The sequence below is a fragment of the Triturus cristatus genome, chromosome 2_1 (assembly GCF_964204655.1).
Source record: "Triturus cristatus chromosome 2_1, aTriCri1.1, whole genome shotgun sequence".
NCBI lineage: Eukaryota > Metazoa > Chordata > Amphibia > Caudata > Salamandridae > Triturus > Triturus cristatus.
The window spans coordinates 1,070,296,643-1,070,319,293 of record NC_140581.1 but is presented as its reverse complement, the minus strand read 5'-3'; the positions used below and the strand labels follow the sequence as shown (position 1 = coordinate 1,070,319,293).

Genomic DNA, 22,651 nt, shown 5'->3' with positions numbered 1-22,651 from the left:
TGTAGGGGTGCATCATAATCACTGTTAGTCCGCACCCACATATTTAGGGGATCCATATTAACGTGTGCCTTAGAAATGTATTACTAAAATCTGCTTATAATAGTGTGATTAGAAATGTAACCATGTCATTTATGAAGAGCAATGCCGTAGTTAATTGCAAATGCATTTTAGTCAATGCATAATGATTGGTTTTCGTGTAATGTGATGCATTAGGTTTAAACGTGCACCATATTAAAGTTTGCACGTTTGCTTATTCATATATGAAGTGTAATGAAATCAATGCTTATAGTGTGATTCTAGAAGTGTGTGTTTAAATTGTGTAAAGGCCTGATCGTATATACGTTTAAGAGAAAGGCCTGTTCGTTTCTTATGTTAGCTAAATACTGTAGGCCGAAAATGATTTCCCTTGGTAAGGCTTTGAGTTTCAGAGACGTTAGAAAATCTCAGAGAAGTGAAAAGTTTCTCGTTCCCATTTTTCTGTTGCAGGTGCAAGGACACCTAGCTCGTTAGAGAAACTAACCCTTTGTTTCAGGAGTTAGGATGGCATGAGAAGCCAACATGGGAGTATACTGGAATTCAGGGATGATACTTTTGAGGAAATATGAATTCTGTGATCAGTTATGTCCCCTATCGTAGACCCCAACGGCTCCATGTACATGCTATAAGTACATGTATGTTCCCTCCTGCTCCAGTTTTGAAGACGCAAATATATGTGCGTCCACCGTCAACATGTCCTCTTTCAGATCCACCATGAATGGGTCAGATATTCCTTTCCTAAGTATGAAAGGCCACCGACTTTATGTGGTTCACTTTCCACATTTTACAGATTCAGGCGAGTAGGCCCGAATTCTGTCATCAAGCCTGTTCCTGCCTTCTGCCTCTGAAAGCTCCAGTCTGAGCCTGCATCTGTGACCATGAACTTTGTCTTACTCCCTGCGCGGCTAACGGTGCCTGATCCAGCCCGTCGCCTGCCAAAAACTGTATTTCACCTTCAAGATTATCTCCTCCGCCCCTCATCCGATGCATTCCTGTCTAGCTGTTTAGGTAAACATTCCTCCAGCTACCGTGCAAAGGGCCAGGCCTCGCTGTCCTCATGCAAGTAATTCATAGCCCTGTTACCATGGAATATTCCTACCCCCTCGCATCTAGTGTAGACACTTAGACGCTTGTACACGCACTAACAGTCAGTATAGTCAGTATAGAATAAGATTCTATCCTAAGAGACCTCTCTTTTTGGATAACACAGTTCTTCAAACATAGGATATTAGATATGATTTGGGATTAGGTTGACATAACCCCAGACTTCTGTCTCCACATGTAGAGCTAAATGTCAAGTCCCCTTCACCCTCTAGTTGCACGTCAATCACACGTCATGCGGCTGCGCGCGCATCTCTACCAAATATTTCTGCTGACATTGCAGGATTCCCTTATGGATCCACCCACTTGTGACATCATGTATAATGACGTTTTCTAGTTACGCCTATTCTAGTTACGCATGCATATTTTATTTTGTTTTATCAGTTGTTACGCCTACTACATCTGTTTCACTGTAATGCCTTTTCTATAAAAATGATTACCTGTCAATAATATATGCCCTTCCTTCCTGAACTTTCGTGGTGATGGAATAGAATGCCTACAATTCGAATTGTATTCCTTTGTATAGGAATAAAGCCTTTTTAAAACCTCTAATACCACGGATTCTGCCTCTCATTTTACTGAGTTGTTCTTAATAGACTTTACCGCATAAAAAATAGTACCGGTAACGAAATATTTACCACATAAATTGGCGCCCGAACAGGGACACTTTCTCATCTCACGCGCCGGCGGTGCGTTGCAGGCCCGGTCTCCTGCCACAGCTGAACGGACAAAAACGCGTACCTGCAGGATTTCCTGTATCTCCCTCCGGCCAAGCGGGGACGACTGAGGCTGCGATCAACACCCAGACGAGGCGGTGAGAAGTGCGAAGTATCCCGACCAGAGCCTAGCTGAGAGAGCAAGATCCGAGGTATACAGAGACCCGTCAGGTTCCGAAGTTCCGAGTCCAGTCGAGTCGAGTCCAGTCCGGTCCAGTTTCAGTTCCGTTCCGAGGCCTTCCGTTCCGAGCTACCCGGTGAGTACCATTACCGGGGAGGCATTTAACGTGCACATAGTCTGTGCCGGTCAAGACGGGTTTGGGTACACAAATCCGGTCTGCACTGTTTTAGCAGTGTATCTGTACTGTTTAGCAGTATATATAGTATGTTTTGCATATAAATAAATATAAATAAGTATTATCTAGTGTCAGTATTATGTCAGTAACTAGTTTTCTATTAGTTATCATTGTTCGTAAAACTGTTAAGTGTTAAATGTTTTAAAATACGTTCTATATACTGTGGTGTGAATGACTGTTCATTATTGTGTTTTTATAAAGTGTGTTCTAGTAATAAGGTCTAGAAATGCCGCTCTTTTCGAAACTAAGACAGATCAAAACTAGAAAAGGTGTACTCGAAGAAGCTGTTCCCATCCCACCAAGGGACACTCCAGGGTACTTTATGTATCATAAGCATGGCCTAGATGCCGTATTATTTCTTGATTTATGGGTGGACTACACCAAAGAATTACCAGAGAGTCAGAGATGGCCCGCAGCGGGGACCTGGGATGCAGATTGCATCATGCGAGTAGAAGAAGAATTATGGAAAAAGAAAGCCAGACAGTCACAGAAAGATGCCATTGAATTATGGCGTAAAGAATCATATAGACGTACGGAAAAAGCACTCAGACAGGAAGAGAAAGGTAGAGAGAATTCCAATAAAACCCGAGAAAATCTATTACTTGAGGAAGGTACCCGAGTAAAATCAGAACAAGTAGACAGACAAAGAAACGCCCTTATGAATGGTATGTATCCACTTCTGGCCGAAGGGTTACCTAAGGCTACTCCGGAAATACCAAAAGACTTGCCACCTCCATTGTTTCCGATAAAAGCACATCCCAAGGGGCATCCCAGAACCGCAGAAGATGTTTTCCTTTCCTCTTATTTAGATGACGCAGCTCCTGAGTATGCTAATACTGCACCACATAGACCGCTTACCGATGGTGCTCATCGCCAAGACCCTCCGTCTGTACCTCCGCAACAACAAGCTCCGACACACATTCCGACAAGCACATCTGTTTCTACAGCTTTTCCCGCAACGACGGTTGCTGTCTCACCTTCAACAAATCCTTTCACGTCCAGCACCCCAGACGGTGCTACAGGAGGTACGACAGACATTTTTTCTACGCCACCCAGAGGAAATAAATTTTCCCTTAGAGAATTAGCACACCAACGTACGCCCAAACTAGCAACTCCCGACATGCTTAAGGAACTTCTAGTAGATTGTAGATATGATCCTGTGCCCGGTAAACGGGACGAAATGCTGCTGTCATCATTACGTATTCGACGAGCTGCAATATATTTAACAAAGCTACCAGGAATGGCTACACATTTAGAAAATATATATCACTTTGTTCAGTCAGGACGAGGTCCTGAAAGTATTAGCAGAGCCATGGAGTACCAGAAAGCGGAGGTACAGGGACAACTGTTACGTTTCCTCATAAACTGTGTAATCAGAAATCAAGACCGGCCTGGGGTAAATCCGGAAGAAATGCAAAAACTTGTCACTTGGGGCCAGAATATATCAGAAGGGAGACATGATAAACAGTTATGTATAGTAGCTATGTACCGAAAGATCCGCAAAGAAGTAGAACGAATACACGAAGAAAGATTAGAGGTAGACGCCACTGACTTAAACAGAGAGGAGGAGGAGCAAGAATCAGAGCAATTAGATACAATAGCTTATGTAGGTAGAGGAAGACCCCATAATAATACCAGAGGTTTTAACGACCCAATACGTCCAATACGTCCAGAATATAATAGACATTTTCCAAACCCTATGCTAAATACAAAATCCCCTGAACGCTTATTCCAAGCCGCTGATAAATTACTCCGAGATCGAAGGGGGTACCACGTGCTCGATTCCATGGACGAACAAGAATTAGCCAGGTCAGCAGTACAATGGGCTGACAGTCCCGGCGAATACAATGACGATGTACTTGCACACACGTTTCTGAATCTAGACCCATATGAACAGCGTTTAGCTAGTATATACATGATTCAACACCTCCTTATATTATATAAAAGCCAACACTCCGATCCAGGACCCTTACCTGACATATTGACAGAACTACTCACGAATATATGGAGAGGGTCAGGTACTGATTTGATTAAGGAAATTCTAGAATCCCGAAACCAATATTTAAATTTCGTATGCCCAGAACACGTTCCAGTTCCCATCATGGGAAGAAAAATGTATCACATAGATAGACAGAACCCGTTACGCGAAGTACACCCAATTAGAGGTGCCGGTGATAATTTTACACGCGTGTTTGTGTACACGCCTATAACTAAACTGGAATTATTAGAAATGAAGAAAGTAGTACCCAGCCATGACAAGGACCCAGCAGGTTTCCACCGTGAGATAAAAGACATGTTACTCATGGGAGAGTATACCTACCCCGATATTATGAAAATATTAAAGGTCCTATTACCCGCCGGTGTTTATGAGAAACTCAAAGAAAAAGAATGGGAGGTGGGAGACCAAAAGATAGATTGGACAGCATTAGAAAACGAAGAAAAGGCCCGAGCTGCAGGAGCAGGGCTTGGGGAAAAGACTACAGCACTAGCAGGATTACTAATACAGGTACTGCCACGTTTATTAACTACGAAAAAGGAAGACTGGGGTGCAATCTCAGCCTGTAAACAAAAACCAGACGAAGGAAAAATCTATATGGTTTCTTCCCGACTCAATGGTCCAAGTCATCATTAACACTATACATAGTCCAGCGCACCTAGGAGAAAAAGCTATGCTAGACAGCATTCAACACATCTGGTTCAACAAACATTTGCGAGCCGCAGCTAAACAAAAAGTTCGTACCTGTATGATATGTTGTCAGTTTAATCCAGGTAAAAGCATCCCCGTAGAACAGGGTGGATTCCAAACTCCCGATCATGCTTTTGAAGTCCTCCAGATGGATTATATCCAGATGGAACGATGTCGAGGATTCAAATATGTTCTCGTAGTTGTCTGTGCTCTTTCCCGTTGGACAGAAGCATACCCGGTTTCAGATTACACTGCCCCGACTACTGCCAAACAGTTAGTTCGAGAATTCTTCCCACGGTACGGTTTACCACGTGTTGTCTACTCAGATAACGGCCAGCCGTTCTCATCCGAATTAATGAAACACGTTTCCCTTCTATTAGGCTACCAATGGAAATTCCATTGTGTCCGACATCCCGAGGCGGCAGGTCTCGTGGAACGTCATAATCAAACTCTGAAAATTAGATTGTCCAAAATATGTAGAGAAAAAGGAGTTGATTGGATAGTAGCCTTACCAGTTGCGCTCTTTTACATGAGAATGGTAGCACATTCTCGAACAGGGCTATCCCCGTATGAGGTGATCTTCGGTAGACCACCAAATATGTGGGGGACGCCTATACCTCGTAAAATCACTGATGTTGACTGTAATATACTGACAGATTACCTGGCTTCCTTGATGTCTGCACTACAATCTTGTCGTTCACAGGTATCCGCAGCTTTTCCCGACAATACTGAGGTGAAACCCCATGACGTGGTTCCTGGGGACCTGGTGTTGGTCAGGAATTTTGACCGGAAGACCCAACTGGATCCTAGGTGGAAGTCACCGAAGTTGGTTCTACTCACCACAAGGACAGCTGTGAAAATCGAGGGAAGGAAAGGGTGGTTGCACTCGAGTCATATCAAGAAATTTTATGGACTACCATCCAGTGTAGAAACTCAACCCTGTATTCCCTCACAGACAGACTCAAAGCTTCCCTTGGCTGAATTAACAAAATCAGAACTTTATAAACTAAAATTGAGGTCTAGTAAGTCAGACAATTTGATTGTTTAAGTCCTCTCCAAGGTGAATCGGTTGAATTTGTCTCTGACATGTATCCTCTAGACCGGAATAGAGAAAGAAATCATCAGATGCTGCTCAAGAAGCATGCGTATTGTAAATCATTTCGTAGTCACTGCACAGTAACATTATTAATTTTGTTTTTTCTAAGTCTTCTGATCATCATTGTCAGCATCCTATTGCACATGTATTACCCTATTCCTAAGCGTGCTTACAATATAACTGCAGAACATTCTTTTAGTGAATTACCTCCACATGAATTGTCTTATAGATTTGCGCTGCGCAACAATACATTCATTAGTATGTTACATCATTCCCATCAAACCAGCAATGCCACAAATTGTTGGATATGTGGCCGACTCCCTCCGTATCAGAACTATAAGGGAGTTTTGCCCCTCTTCCCCTATCCGTTCACACACAATGGCTCCTGTGGAGCATGGTTTTGTTTGATTAATTCCCTAGATTCAAATTCCGCAGTTTATCAAGACAACTGGGTATGGGGAAACCTGAATTTAGTTTTGCTTAAAGTCTGCTACCCTAACAAGGAGGGACTTCCCAAAAGAACAGGAACTGATCTAGAAAATGAAGTATATGGATTAGGTAATTTTACACTTAACCTCATGATCCTGAACGTTGAATCTGAAGCTACACCAATCTTGCCCGCCATGTCAGTATTCCCAGTAAAAGGGGAATTATGTGTAAGAAAGAATGGTTCCATACACATGGGCCATAGTAGATGCACCACTGTAATAAAATTCAGTGATCAAGGCAAGTCTACATTTAGAGCTTCCCGTCATTCCTACTTTATATGTGGCCAGACCGCATATATACGTCTACCTTTAGATTGGGATGGTACCTGTTACATAGCATTCCTTCTACCACCTGTTTTCCTAGCCCCTCCTGATTATCACAGAAATACCCATTTAGTACACAATAGACAGCAGAGAGATCTCCCAATTGTCGATTACACTGAAACAGCATGGGAAAAATACACAGATTTCAATAAAGGTTTCTTTCCCTATATAGGTACAGTCACTAATAGTAAGCTGATACGTAGACTAACCAGAACCCTTGAAGCAGTAGTGAACGAAACTATTTCCGCCTTAGGCAATTTAACAGAAGAGCAGTCTGCTATGCGGATTGTTGTGCTTCAAAATCGTCTTGTCCTTGACGTCATCCTGGCCGATAGGGGCGGAGCTTGTAGGGTCATCGGATCAAGTTGTTGCATTTTCATACCAGAAAATTCGCCGTCAGTATATAAAGCCATAACCCGCCTTCATAAGATTGTAAGCCAGATACACCAGAGTCCAGGCACCTGGACTTGGTCCGGTTGGTTCTGGGGCGTGTTGTCAGCCTGGGGATGGAGAATGCTCTCCTTCTTAGGTATTGGCTTTCTCATACTATTCAGTTGTTGCTTATGTCTACAATGTGGGCCAGCGATTTGTGGTCTGTGTGCCACCTCGTGTATCCCACATCCAAGTTTTCGCTCAAGATCCCGGAAGAAGAAAGAAGAACAAATGATGTTATATGAACAGATCGACGGATTGATGAAGATCGATATCTCCTAAGGGTCCGAAGGGGACAAGGAGGGAATGAGGAAATTTGAATTCTGTGATCAGTTATGTCCCCTATCGTAGACCCCAACGGCTCCATGTACATGCTATAAGTACATGTATGTTCCCTCCTGCTCCAGTTTTGAAGACGCAAATATATGTGCGTCCACCGTCAACATGTCCTCTTTCAGATCCACCATGAATGGGTCAGATATTCCTTTCCTAAGTATGAAAGGCCACCGACTTTATGTGGTTCACTTTCCACATTTTACAGATTCAGGCGAGTAGGCCCGAATTCTGTCATCAAGCCTTTTCCTGCCTTCTGCCTCTGAAAGCTCCAGTCTGAGCCTGCATCTGTGACCATGAACTTTGTCTTACTCCCTGCGCGGCTAACGGTGCCTGATCCAGCCCGTCGCCTGCCAAAAACTGTATTTCACCTTCAAGATTATCTCCTCCGCCCCTCATCCGATGCATTCCTGTCTAGCTGTTTAGGTAAACATTCCTCCAGCTACCGTGCAAAGGGCCAGGCCTCGCTGTCCTCATGCAAGTAATTCATAGCCCTGTTACCATGGAATATTCCTACCCCCTCGCATCTAGTGTAGACACTTAGACGCTTGTACACGCACTAACAGTCAGTATAGTCAGTATAGAATAAGATTCTATCCTAAGAGACCTCTCTTTTTGGATAACACAGTTCTTCAAACATAGGATATTAGATATGATTTGGGATTAGGTTGACATAACCCCAGACTTCTGTCTCCACATGTAGAGCTAAATGTCAAGTCCCCTTCACCCTCTAGTTGCACGTCAATCACACGTCATGCGGCTGCGCGCGCATCTCTACCAAATATTTCTGCTGACATTGCAGGATTCCCTTATGGATCCACCCACTTGTGACATCATGTATAATGACGTTTTCTAGTTACGCCTATTCTAGTTACGCATGCATATTTTATTTTGTTTTATCAGTTGTTACGCCTACTACATCTGTTTCACTGTAATGCCTTTTCTATAAAAATGATTACCTGTCAATAATATATGCCCTTCCTTCCTGAACTTTCGTGGTGATGGAATAGAATGCCTACAATTCGAATTGTATTCCTTTGTATAGGAATAAAGCCTTTTTAAAACCTCTAATACCACGGATTCTGCCTCTCATTTTACTGAGTTGTTCTTAATAGACTTTACCGCATAAAAAATAGTACCGGTAACGAAATATTTACCACACTTTCGACAGAGAAGGTGCCTGGGACCCAAGGACGAGTGAACAGTCATTGTAAGGGAGACAAGTTTCACTGGAAAAGTACTGGATGAAGACCTGGCTGAAGAGGTGTGCCGGAGGGCGTGTTCTATGTTTTGGGGATTTTGAATTAGGGACAGTGCCCTGTGGGTTGAGCAGTTGAGGTTTAGATGGAAAGCTAGAAGGAGCATCTTAGAACAAGCTCTGGCTAAGTGAGTGTACTTTTAAGAAAATCTTCACTTCTGACACCTTTTTACACTATTGCCTGGGGAAAATGCTAAGTAGGGATGACACCTTAGAGCTAGAGGGGCAGATTTATAACGGACTTGCGCCACTTTTACGCCGCCGTTGCGTCACTTTTGTGAAGCAGCGGCGGCGTAAACCCTGCGCCATGTTGCGCCCCATTTACAACGTGACGCATCTAGGGAGATGCGTCACGTTGTAAATCTTGTGCCACATGTGGGCGTACCTGCACAGGGGGGGGCGTTCCGGCGCAGGAACGCCTCTGAAAAGTGGTGAGTGAAATCTACAAGATTGAAGCAGGCGTAAGGATTGACGCAGCATTGTAACAATAGGGCACCCCCGAGCCTTGCTGGAGCTGCGTCGTGCTTGCGACGCAACTCCAGCAATGCGCCAACCTTCCGCCATCAGATGCGTCACGCATCTGTTTATCCTTGCGCCACGATGCGCTGCATTGTAAATGCGGCGCATCTATTGTGGCGCAAGGGTAAACTTTCGTGACGCATCTTTCCTGGCACATCCCTGCTGATTTGCAGGGATGCGCCAGGAAACATAAATCTGCCCTGAAGTAGGGATAGACTAAGTGATTTTCTTTTTAGGTTAATGACTTCTAATGTAGCAATTGGAGTGATTATTGCCTGCCTGATGCTTCTTGAATTGACTATTCTTCTTATTGTGAGTTGGATGAGACTCCTGCGTAGGATATTTTTTGTACTAGTGCCCATTTATTTTCTTAACCTCGTGTTGAGTTGCTTGTATGTGCAATTATTTTTGGCTTTCTAATAAATCTCTAAAATTTGAGATTTGGAGTCAGTGGTCCTTTAGAGTTCGAATTTGATTTGGTTGATTATGTACTAAAGATTGGGGGGCATATTAACAAGGGCAGTATCGCCGCTTTAGCGGCACTTTTTGCCAATAAAGCAGTGATATTTTTATCACCCTATTAGCAAGCTGTCGCTAACAGCTGTTAGCGACAGCTTGCTAATAGGGTGATAAAAATATCACTGCTTTATTGGCAAAAAGTGCGGCGATAGCGGGCGTTTTTTTACCGCTTTGCATGTCAGCGATATTTATCGCTAATGACATGCAAAGTAGGCTTTTCTCACTAAAAGTAATAGGAAGAAGTCGCTAACACAACTTCTCCCTATTAGCAATGCCCGTGAAGCGATAAAAAAAACTCGCTCTAACCGCGATTAACGCTGGATTTCAACACCTGCTAAAATCCTGACTTAGCCATTGTTTTCTATGGAAGGTGGACTCTACGCCTGAATCCTCACCTGCCTATTAGCGACCTTTTCCTTAGCGATGGGAATTCATCGCTGGAATTCCCGCATTATTGCTGGAGAATCGCCGCTATCGCTGGTTTATTATCGCCTTGGAGATAAACGTTGATAATAACGCGTTATCTCCCCGATGTAAACCAGTGATAGCCGGTGATAAAAAATACAGCGCTAAGCACGCTTAGCGATAATTTTCGCTCAGCCTTGCTAATATGCCCCTGGATTTCCTCCTCTCTACACTATTTAGCAGATAAAAAGATCCTGGTGACCTGAGAGTATTCTTGGTGATGGTAAGATAAATAAGAATCCGGCTTTATCATATCTTTATAATTGTTGCCAGTAGATCTCCCAAGGCAGGCTCCCATGTAGTCCTATTTCCTTGGTAGATGCAAAGGAGTCCTCCTGGTTGCCCTGTTTGCTTCTGTTCTTGGGATCGCATAAATGTCCATTTTATTACTTTGGGTTTGTTTAGCCATCTTGTCCTTTATCATATTTATTTAAGTACCTTGCCAGTGCAGGGAGGATTGTGATCACTGTTCCACTGGGAAAATGTCTATGCAGAAGTACTTAAGTAGGCTGAGACTTCCCTTTCCCAGACACCTGACCAGTGCCATTTACAAGTGGCAATGTTTCTCATCCAAGTCATTCATCTTGTCCAGTATTCATAGTCAGTTCATACCCTGCATCACTCCCTCTCCAACATCTGGATCCACTTCTTCCCCCATGCACCACTTCTGACTAGTAGCAGTGCAGACACAGTGTCAACAGCAATGCAAGACTTACCATTCACTTCCTGAGTTAGCCTCAATTTCAGTTTGGGATAGCACCGTCAATTTACATCAGCGTTTTTCAAAGGACACAGCCTATGGATCATTGCTGCCGGGCATCGCTGAGTCAACACCAGCAGTGCCCTTTATTCTTCAGCATATCATGTTCACTCAGTGCTTGATTTGTCAAAAAACATAAGTGCCAGGGCTCGCGCCAGGGGTCCACTGCAGCTTGCACCACATATTGCCCCTGCTATGCTGCAAATTATAGTAACAACACAACTAGTAACTATCATACTCCTACAAGTGTGACAATTCAAACTATTTCAGGCCCCTAAAGCTATAAGAACGGCTTGGGTGACAGGTAATAGTCATTTTTAACGTATCTTGAATTAATAATTAGCTGTTGTTGTGGGCAGCTCTAAACAAGCCAGACAGTGCCACCTTGTGGCAGACTGTCACAAGAAGCGGTGTTGATAATGAAGTACTGGTGCCGAGCACTGGAAACGACCGGCTCAAATTAAGCTCTGTGTTCACTCCTACATCCTAATATGTCACCACGTAAGCCTATCTGTTCCACGGCTATAGGACCCAGCGCCAGTCCGGAGTCTCACAGCCAAAGTCGGTCTCTCTCCTCCCAAGTGGCTACCCATGTCTTTTTTTACCGGCTCCATTGTCTCTGCTTCTCACCAGTATTGATTGCGAACCCTTGGTCATGCATTTACCTTCAGCAAGGGCTGCCTTCTTTTGTCTTCTACATTAGGGTGCCATCTCCCTCACTGCCATGTCTCTGGTCTGTTCATTCCCTCCCTGACACATCACTTTCTTTCAGGACCCACGAATACAGGTTTCTATTCACCGCTGACGACTCTGCAAACCCCCGGCATGCCTGTTTCTTCAGTTCCGGGCTGCAAAGTCGTCTTAGTTCTGGTCCATGTGTCTCCACCTCACTACAACAGGCCTCTCCCCATTCTCAGAAAAATGGTACTGGCTCGTGTTCCCAACTTAGACAAATGTTGCAGCTATGCAGTCAATTGTCTTGCAGCAGGTCTGCTTTCCCCACTGCCCATCTACATTTTAAACCTCCTCCAGGTATTATTATTCCTATTTAAAATTAGGGGTGGGCGGAATTCACAATGTTTCACTCTGTGGAATTCTGTGGAGTTACATAAAAACTTCATGAGATTCCACATATCTCTGTTAGGGGGTAGTAAATATGAATTTTCTGCTGCAATTTATCACCTATAGCACGAGCAGTGCTAAATAATCCTTGCGAATGGCACCATGAGGTGCGCAAGAGCGTGCGCCCATTCAAGTTGATTTTGCTGCAGCTCGAGCAGAAAATCTACTCCGGTGGCAGCACATCTACTCAAGAACCAGCCCTCTGACCACACAGTCGTTTGCAACTGCCCGCTTAAGAAAATAGCTTTATGGGACGCTAAATCTCGCTAGCGATTGCCAGCTCGCATTTCTGGAGCCTTGCACTAAAAAAAATCCCACAATGCGGCGATTGGCTGAATTTGGCTGGAACTCCGCGTTACTTCAAATTCCGCCAATACTGAATGAAACCGCATCCCTATTTAAAACTCACTTTTCATCAGGTTTAATGTAGGATTAAGGGGAGTGCTGGGGAGAGGTTGGAAAACAGTTCCTATTTACCTTGCAACAAGCAAGCAATGCCCCATGTCATCTGTGAAATGTAAGGTGGGTATGCCAGTATTGCCCTATTTACAGGGTGAGCGGGGGAGAGAGTGGGGTGCCTAAAATGGCGGCCGTGCGTTCGCTGTGCGTGGCGCTGGGGAGAGGCAAGATGGCGCAGATAATGTTCAGTTACAAGCTAAATTTCCACAGTCCTCCCTTTTAACATATCTCGCCAGCTTGCCTGGCCGACATTCACCTTCGTTAACCCTTCAGCTATAATATTGTTAATGTTTTTCATACATTTCTTAAAGATACAGAGTTTTTAGGGCAGGCAGGAGTAATCTGACACATTTGTACATAGTTACATACAGTTGATAAAGTAGGCGAGGAGGTAGTACATACAAAATTACATCAGCTGCGCCGCATGTCAGGCCCAGGGATAGGAGGAGGGGAGCTTGTTTGAGCACAAATAGGATACTGTAAAGCAAAAAAAAAAAAATGTTTCTGGCAAACAAGGGATATTTCGTACATTACTTAAGGCCCAGACTTCGTGTAGATCAAAAATAGTCAGTATAGTCGTGTGCATGGCTGGTGTTGTATGAATGTCATTATACAAAGTTAGATTTTCTTAACTTCTCAGTGTACAGTCGGAAGTGATTGATGCAACATCATGAAAACTCGATAGGAAGATAGTTAATATAAAAAGGTGGTTGGGAGAGGATTTTCAACTTAACATGGGTTCTTCTTTTCAGTGTCCTATTATAAAGAGCCATCACTGGTAAGCTCTTATTGTTGTTCTTCTTTCGTTGGCACTGTTGAGCACCGGCGGTGGAGCTAAGGTCCAGCTCAAATCCAATTTCTCACGTGGCAGGGTGTGACCATTCGCTGTTCTCCGATCACAGTCCTGTTCCCTAACACAGTTCATCATAGGTACTTTGAGGCAGGGTACCCGCTTTTTGTTCCTCTGTAGTTAGGTCAAATTCATAATCCATATAAAAGAGGGAGAGAGAGAGAAGGGTGTGACGTGCTTCGGGATGCCGAGGGAAGAGGGGGTGGAGTGGGATCGGATAAAAAATGCGGACCAAGGAGAGCAGAATCTTCCAGCACTGGGCCCATCAATCGGGCCCGACGGGTTGGGACTTCAGGCACGCTGGTCAGTGAGCAGGGGGCCTCGATGTAGCCCTTCGTTCTATCGCTTATCATCCTGATAATGGTGCCTCGTCTCACGCCCTTTTTGCTTCGTTGCTTCCCCCTTGGTCGATGCCATAGATGTTCCATGGTCTGCAGCCAGGCTGTGCGTCACGTCCGACCCCTCTCTTCCGATGGCAGCACGTTATCTTTAAATGAGTACAAGAAACAAAATCTTAGAGAGTTGGCAGGGAAGACATTTACATACTTCATCCTCTCTCCCAACCACCGAGTAGTTGCGGACATGCTTTTATCGGTTGCTGTATGATTGATGTCTATTAACTCTGATGTTAGTGTGCGTGTTACTAATCTATTAATCATTGCTGTGGTGCAAGTTTCTGTGGGTGTCCCTGTCCATCGTCTGGTCTTCTAGGTGTCGATTCCTGCGCCCTATAACCGTTGCAGGAAGCCTGACATCTGTCAACCTTCTGGTCTATTAAAAATTCGAACCGGCTTCTCCGGTAGAGACTCGTTCACCTCAACACAAGTTTTGTTTAATACACATTTTCCTCTGAGGACTGCTAAGTTTATGAAAAAGTGCGAGGTGCTACTGTCATGGGTTCACGAGTATCCATTTCGGGGAGGAACATAAGCTAAACATTATTCTTGCTGGAGACAATAGGTAACCCTTATCAGTTTAGGCGATGTATTTTTTTTTTAGAGAATAAGGTCATCAGCTGTTTCGTTCGAAATACTCTGAGACGGCTAGTATAGGGCTGGGGTTATTTTGGGAGAACGGGATGCTTTAGACATTCTATTTCGGGGTAATTGGGCGGGGGCAATTCTGGGCGGTGGAGATGGTGTTGTTAAAGCTCTAAAAACGAAAACCACTGACATATAGTCCCCGTGATGAGGGCCAGATTGGGAGACATCAGTCGTCTTACCTGTCCTTTCTTTCTCAGCCAATTAAGCTCAACATTTGCAGAAAGGAGAGGTAGTAACGTGGTAAAGTATGGTCGTTTTGTTTCTGTCAATTTGTTCGAACACCACCGTGTTTCAGGCCAATTATACACTTACCGAAGAGGTATGTGTCGTTAATTTATTTCAAAAAGAAAGAGGGTAAGAAAGCCTTTAGAGAGGGAGGGAGAGAGAGAGAGAGAGAGAGAGAGAGAGAGAGAGAGAGAGAGAGAGAGAGAGAGAGAGAGAGAGAGAGAGAGAGAGAGAGAGAGAGACATGGGTACGATAATAGGCCACTTGGTGCACACACAACATGGAGTAGCATGGGTCTGTTCTATGTAAGAAAACACAAGCGGGGAAAAGACATAAATTCGGTGATCACGTACACACAAATACCGGATAGGGTGTGACAGTACATGCATGAAGCGCAGAAACTTAAGACGGAGACTCAGGGCTACGTTGAGTATGGGGACCTCTCCTTTCCTGTCCTCTTTCCTATGCATGCTGCGTATTTTCAGTATTTTGTAGTTTATCTTGGGGGGGGGGTGTCGGACCTTTTACTCTCCTCCCTTTGATCGATGGACGAGCACTTCAATCATACGGTGACGCTCTCTTCAAGTGACCCAAGCATGAAATGCATACACATTCATACCGTATAATCGTAGCACACACGCACAATCATACCATACAGTTTCTCAGGTTCCCAATGGTGGTCTGCGCTTTACGCACTATCCCACAACGTTTGTCTATGTTCTTCCTGATATTGAACACGGTGCGGTCCATGTCCACTCCATTCTTCAGTCGGAACTTCGTCGTGACCTATAGAGGGGAAAAAGAGGGGAGGGGATGTGCAGTATTCAAAGTACCTTAGCGCGCGTAGACACGAAAAAGTTCTACTTACCACGTACCAGGCTAGCCGCAGGAGTGGGTAATACCACAGACCTATTATTCTTTTTGGCCGAGACAAAGATGCTCTATTTCATTCATCTCCTAAATTCGGGTTCCCTGGTCGTACATGCATTTCTCAATCGGTCGTGTATTATGGTGCAAGATACCATACCCTGCGTTCGGCATATACCTTAAGCTATAGTTGACCATCGATTTGACAACTCTTGGAAAAGGACAGGTGTGATGGGTACAAATTCCGTTAATCAAAAAGATCCAGGCAAATGGGGTCTGCATTATCTGTCTTCTTTTGCTTGGGAGTAACAATCATTTATTCAAAAGAAAAACCTTTACCAACCTAGATGATTTGTCATGACACTGATTCCGTAATTCCTTTTAAGAAGCCCTTTATTTAAAACAATGTCAGTATACAAATACGGGCCTACAACCGCTATAGGCCGGCCACGGCGTGAGAGGCGTCGAGTATCACGAGCAACACTACTTTAGCAAAAATCGGTTCCCTCCCCGCCCCCCCCCGACCATCATGTGTGGAAGCATCACATACATATCTCTTTTTAACACAAATGCCACGTGACTGGAACGCCACAAGGAGTTGTAGGCCTCTCCTACATCGGCGCCATTTTGGGGCGAGGTTGGGCCAGTGTACAGTCTAAGTCTTTCCATGAATTAGCTGTTGGACCAGAATTCCTTTCGGTAGTTCGAGAACTTTCGTTAGCGTCAGCTTGCGTCAGCATGGCGTCACCGCGATCTTGTAGCAATGCCGTGGTCCGTTCTTGGGGCGGGGCAGCAGGCGGGTTCTTCCACCGACGTCTTGAATCAGTCTTTCTCACTGCACCAAGCGGAGGCAAGGTGGCTGCCGCCCGGGTGCAAAGAACAATGGCGGCGGTTTGTCCTTCCCGGAAGTCCGCGGGAGTCGAGTGCCAATGACTCCCGCAGAATCTGCAAAGCTGAGGGGGCGTTTTGTCAAGGGTGGGGCCCACGCCCAAGCAGACAAGCTTTCGAGTCCAGAACCGTCTCACGGTGGGCTAGGCCTGGATCCGAAGAACCGACCACCGGAGTCCAAAGGCAGCAGCAGCAGCAGCTCTTCGGTACAGCCACCGGGGTGGGTCCAGTAGCAGCAACAGCAGCAGTTCGGATGGTATCGCCACCGGGGCGGGTCCATTAGCAGCAACAGCAGCAGTTCGGATGGTATTGCCACCGGGGCGGATCCCCGATTACTCGGCTGCGGGGGCCCACTCCTCGCGTCGGGCGCTAGTGGCAATCCTGGTGAACCCGTGCTTGGGTGGTTGTCCGGCGGTCGAGTGCAGGGGCGCCAACTCAGCCGAACGGCGAATGAAGTGGCAGGGCGCAACTCGGCTGGCCGGCGAAAGAGACGGTTGGGGTGCCCTCATCTGCTGGCGAGCCTCCACCTGGGGAGGTGGGGGAGGCCCGTCCGCGTCGCTTCCCCCCGCCAGGGCACCCTCCGTTATTGAAGGAAGAAGAGAATGGGAAGATCCGCACAGCGTGGCAGACTCCGCCTTGGCGCTGCCAGAGCTTCGGCGCTTCGTGCAGCCTCCGGCCTATTCGCACAGTCGTCCGCCACTGATGTCAATGGATTTTTGCATGGCTTTTATAGCCCAAAACCGACTAAAAGGACCGCCCAAAACAGGCCAATGTTGCAACTTCGAGGAAGGAGAGGCGAGGACGGTGTCACGTGGACGTAAGTGCTTTGGGATGCAGGTCGCAGCAGACTGTCATGTAAATAGTTGTTTAAAACGTGTTTTAACCTGTTCATCTTGTCGGAATGTTGTTATACCTATAAGTTATTAAAATGTTTAACCATACTACTTTGTTGGAGTGTTGTACATATTTGCAATCTAGTTAGTGTAATCGGAAAATGGCATTGTCCAATTGATCCTAGTCAAGTTCGGTGACGTTGATGGTGGGTATCAACAGACTTCCGGTTGTGTCTACTGGGCGGGGTGGGTGGTAGGGCAGACATGTTTAGGCAGCGAGAGCTATGGAGCCGGGCTACCTCGTGGCCGTCTTGACCGTGAGCTTGGTTCCTTCCCCTAGTTCCATATATCCCACAAAGGGCTATTTCCTAGCGTTTCTTTAGTTTTGTAGGGTCAAAAAGGATCCCACCAGTGGCCACTGACTCTCGGGGTCCCCCTTTGTATATTTTATGCCATAGCTTGCTATAAACTACGGCGATTAGTTCATATTTAGTGAACATGTCCTTATTAGGGGTGCCTTCCAGTGGAGCCGGATGGTTCACCTCTAATAAGCGGTCCGGGCAGAACCAACTACCAATCAGTGGGGAGAAGATAGGCATGACGGGTTTCAACGGGGACAAAAGTCAGCACTACCTATCTTTTCACTGCTTGCAAAGACTAGACAGAATATCTCTATTCCACGTTATTTGTAAGCAGAGAATACCTCCAAAGAACCAATATCGAACAACTAGTGTTCGGACAATCAATCAATCAATCAATGGGGAGATAAAGATAGGCACGACGGGTTACAACGGGGACAAAAGTCTGCGTTACCTACCCTTCACTATTTGCAAAGACTAGACAGAATATTTCTATTCTACGTTATTTGCAAACAGAGAATATCTCAAAGAGCACTATTCTTCAAAAACAATCAATGTTCGGACAATCAATCAGTGGGGAGATAAAGATAGGCACGACGGGTTACAACGGGGACAAAAGTCTGCGTTACCTACCCTTCACTATCTGCAAAGGGAGAGAGAGAGAGTATTTCTACTCCTCCCCGTTTGTAGACAGCGAATATCTCAAAGAGAACAATCAATGAGCAATACTAGTATTTCAAATAATCAATCAATTATTTCGCAATTTGTTGTGTTTCACGACCTTACCTGGACCGCGTGGACAGTTTCTCGTCTTCCGCCTCCAGCGCCCGATCGTCCTCTACTTTCCGTATTTGCCGCGGCACTCCTGATGGTTCCCAGTCAGGACCGTAGATCACTCGAGAGAGGTCTGCTCGGAACCAGTGAAGTTCGGATGATCGGCTGCCAGACGAGGGTCTATCGGGCAGGAGCTCTCCCGATCGTTGCAGTTGTTCACTCTGTCGTCAGGACCTCTCCCACTGGATCCACGTGTCGCTGATGGGCCCCACGCTTGGGACGCCAATTGTTAAATGGTAGCGGCAGTTTCAGTCGATAACCTTTCAAGTATTGCCCGGCGGTAATCGCCTCTTATACCATTCGATGTTAAACCAATAAAGAGGCAGGCGCCGGAGACTGGAAGGCAGGAAACAAAGTTTTATTCCGTCGGAGCAGAACACATCAGATCAGACAGCAAGGTATCGTCACGAGGTGCTCTAACTGCATCTCTGAGGCCTGGCCTCTTATACACAGGTTTATGACTTTATTGCAGGGTTATCATACATGGCACATTCTTGAGATTGTCTTGGAACATGAAAGAACATCCTCGGAATCCCCACTTCGAGCTCGTTCCCACACATATCTACAGTGGAAGTCCCCACCCCATCCACAGTAGGAGATGGCTATCACACAGCTGGACATTCCGCCAATTCCCGGGGGTGTGTGCGACCGGCCGGGTCTCAGGGGGTAGGGGCTTTTGATCTACTGTAATCCCTTTGATGTGGGGTGTTTCCCTTACAGTAGGGGCAATAAACTGCATCCGCAGGGCTAGGTGATGGCCTGGGATCGATTCGGACAATGGGGCGCAGAGGAAGGGGGTTATCAAAAAGAGATGCATGACCATGTATGGGAAGTCGGTCAGGCGTAGGATGTGGTTCCATGGCAGGGTCGCGCAGAAGGAGAGGGTTTATGGCCCGTGTATGAGAGAGCGGGGGTGGCCGGCGCGCGGGGTATGCTTGCAGCGCCAGGGGAACGCGCTGGCGATCGAAAATGAGCGGGGGAGAGAGTGGGGTGCCTAAAATGGCGGCCGTGCGTTCGCTGTGCGTGGCGCTGGGGAGAGGCAAGATGGCGCAGATAATGTTCAGTTACAAGCTAAATTTCCACAAGTGCTTGGTTGGTAATTGGCAAGGCCATCAGAGTCTAGTGTGGGTTTCATCTGGAGTAGGATGATCTAGCATGTCTTGGGGGCTTCTGTGAAGAGGCTTTGAGTCGCAGAGGAGTTGATGATAAAGAGTAGTGGTGCTAGAGCTTCTCCAGAGAGGGCTTTGATGTAGGACAAGAGTAAGTCATCATCCTCACAAAAGGTGGTTTTGAGAGACTTGGCGATGTTGGCAAGATGAGAGAGAGACAGTGGTTTGAAGGATGAACATTGTGTGACGTAGGCCAGAGGTGTAGATGTCATAGTAGAAGCGCTTTTGGTGTCATCAGTGTGTTGCCAGATCTTCGTTATTTTTTCACTGAAGAAGAGGTTGACAGCCGTGCACATGTCTGGCAAGTGTGAGGTTGAAGGATCAGACAGGGGCTGATGCTATGTTTCATTGTCTTAAGAGTTGTCTGCCTCTGTGACAGTTTCTTTGAATGCTTTGGCTTATGTGATGAGTTGCTTATGTATTACACAGAAGGACATCAGTAGTCTAAGATCATCAGGAGATCTCTTTTTTCTTCCATTTCCTTTCCCGTCTGTGGATGGAGCATTTGTTGTCAGTAAGTCCTTTAGAGTATCGGAATGCTAAAGTGTTTGGCTTGGAACGGTGTGGTTTAATTGGAGCATGGGTGTTCACAAGGTTTCCCAGAAATGAATTGATGTTGTTCAGAAGGTAAAGGCGTTTAATTTAGAGATAGCATGAGTTAAGCTTTCCATTGTTGACAAACTAGTTTGGTACTATCTGGAGATTTGTTGTTCCCTTTCTGAGTTGCTCTTGATGCATTGGTTGGACTGGGTGGTAGACTGTACCACAGTGAGTGTGCTGGTGAGGTTGAGGAGAGTGTTGCTTGTTATCTTTTAATGCTTGGGTTGTCTGGAAGGTTAAGTCACCCAAGATGATGGTGTGGGCATATTGGGGGATTAAGGTGCTGAGGAGGTCTAAGAATTCATTTCTGAGCCTTTTCTCTGGTGTATAAGAAGTTCTTTGGAGTTAAAAGTTGCTTCCTTGCCCAGGGTGCAGAACCATCACATCTTAAAAATGACAGCAAGTCCTCCTCCCATCTTATGTGCATAGGTTGCATAATAGATACTGTACCCCTAGTGAAAACGTATGTATGGGATGTGCGGGGAACGAACAATGTTTCTGTGATTTTGACCATTATATAATTGAGAGATGGCTATGCAAACAGATAGGTGTGTGGGATAATTTAGATTCCAGTAGGAATTGAGACAAATCACTAGCAGTGTAGGGAAAACTGAAAGAGACCATTGAAGATCACACAACAGAAGTGGCCAGACCAAACACACTGAAGAAAGCAGAGCAAACACAGAGATGTGAGAAATACTTGCAATAATCTCAGCCACTGGTATTTTCTTTGGTCTTCATTCCAATCCATTGTGTTTTTTTTTCTTACTGTACCTCACAGAAAGGAACGCATCCAAAGCAAATCACCATTGGTTGAACTCCATTAGAATAAATCCACCTGGAAGTCCTACACCATATCCCCTCTAAAAGGGAACTCAAGCAACCTTCTACCGATTTCGGCCTTGTTGGGCATCATTTGTAGTGAGATTGCTGTAAGCGTAACATGCACTCCCCGTGAAGTGTGCCATACGATTCAAGATACACACACGTTACATTTCCCAGATAAGACCTAATAATAACAAGAGCAGTCGGAATTCCTTGTGTTCCTATTCAGGGAGGATGTGGCCTAGGGCTGTACTGTTCCTATTGGAGGAGGGCCATTGCTGATTTACATATGGTTGGTCCCTGTTTGTAGTGGACTCAGGTAACAATAGATGATATTGTTTTGTTGTATTTCTTTTATCAACTTATGTTCTAATTATGCATCACTGCTTTGAATCCTGTCAGGTTGAAATATTTATATTAGAGATTTGGCAATTCTTCCAATAGGCATGTTTTAGCAAAGCTGCAAAAAAAAAAAAGGTCAAGATATGTGATATACCTGAAGCAGAGTGCATGGCAACATAAATATTTTCATCTTCTGTCTCTTCCTCTGCTTCTTTCAAATACTCATTTTCCCATGTAGAAATCTGAAAGGAAAGATTAAACGAAAGTCAGACATACTGTATTTTGTCAGCCTCCGTAATGACTGTGGAGCGACGCCCCGTTTGCTGCAAGCACAGCACAAACAAACATTGATAAAATGGTAATAAATGCCATTTTATTTTGGTCACATGCTTGTGCTGTTACAGCACAAAGGTGGGCTGATTCGTGCAATTGCACTTTTCCTGCAATCCCTGCCAGTGCGCATGTCAGTTTGGCCGGCCAATCTGACATACGCACTTCAGCCTGCACAATCCCAGGGCTGAGAATCAGCCAAGGGATTGCAGCCACAGACCCCAAGCCGCAAGGAGAGAGACACTGGACGTGGCACGGGCAACATATATAGTGAGTTTTTTGGGCATCGTGCCCCATCATATTTTAATGTTGACGGCCGCCACTGTATTTTGTGTCCAGATATTGCCACACAGCAGATATCCCTCACTGGTGACATTTTCAGTTACCACCCAGTAGTAAGTCATCAAACTGTGGGTATTTGCACAGACAAAAGAAGAAGGGTACATAATTCCTTGGTGAGTCTGAGTCTAAAATCTCAGAGAACTTGCTGTTTTCACGATGGCAGGCTGTCTTGTCGTACAAACAATATGAGGAGAGGGATTCCTCCTTTCAGAACTAGTGCCCTTACACAACCAGCAAGCTAGGTGTCATGCTTCATCATATGGGCCTGCTCCTCGTCGGGTCGGCGCTGCAATACCCAACGGGCACCCATAAAGGGGTTCTTTGTCGGAGACCTTTTGTTCCTCGCCGTTAGGTGCCGTGGGTGTGAGGGCCCGAGTGTGTGTAGATGTAGTAGTGAATGTGAGAATTAAAACAGGTCAGGACTCCTATAAAACAAGCGTTATTCTAGAAGGGCCCCTGCCTGATAAAAAGAGA

At 45.4% G+C, this 22,651-nt stretch overlaps 1 protein-coding gene across 1 annotated transcript in view; it reads right to left on the bottom strand.

The window, feature by feature from the left end:
* BANK1 (B cell scaffold protein with ankyrin repeats 1) overlaps positions 1-22,651 on the bottom strand; it is a 2,329,074-nt gene that overhangs the window by 552,263 nt on the left and 1,754,160 nt on the right. The window contains exon 8 of the mRNA XM_085636022.1: positions 21,660-21,747. Within this exon, the coding sequence (XP_085492148.1) occupies positions 21,660-21,747 (88 nt within the window). The remainder of the gene's footprint in view (positions 1-21,659; positions 21,748-22,651) is intronic.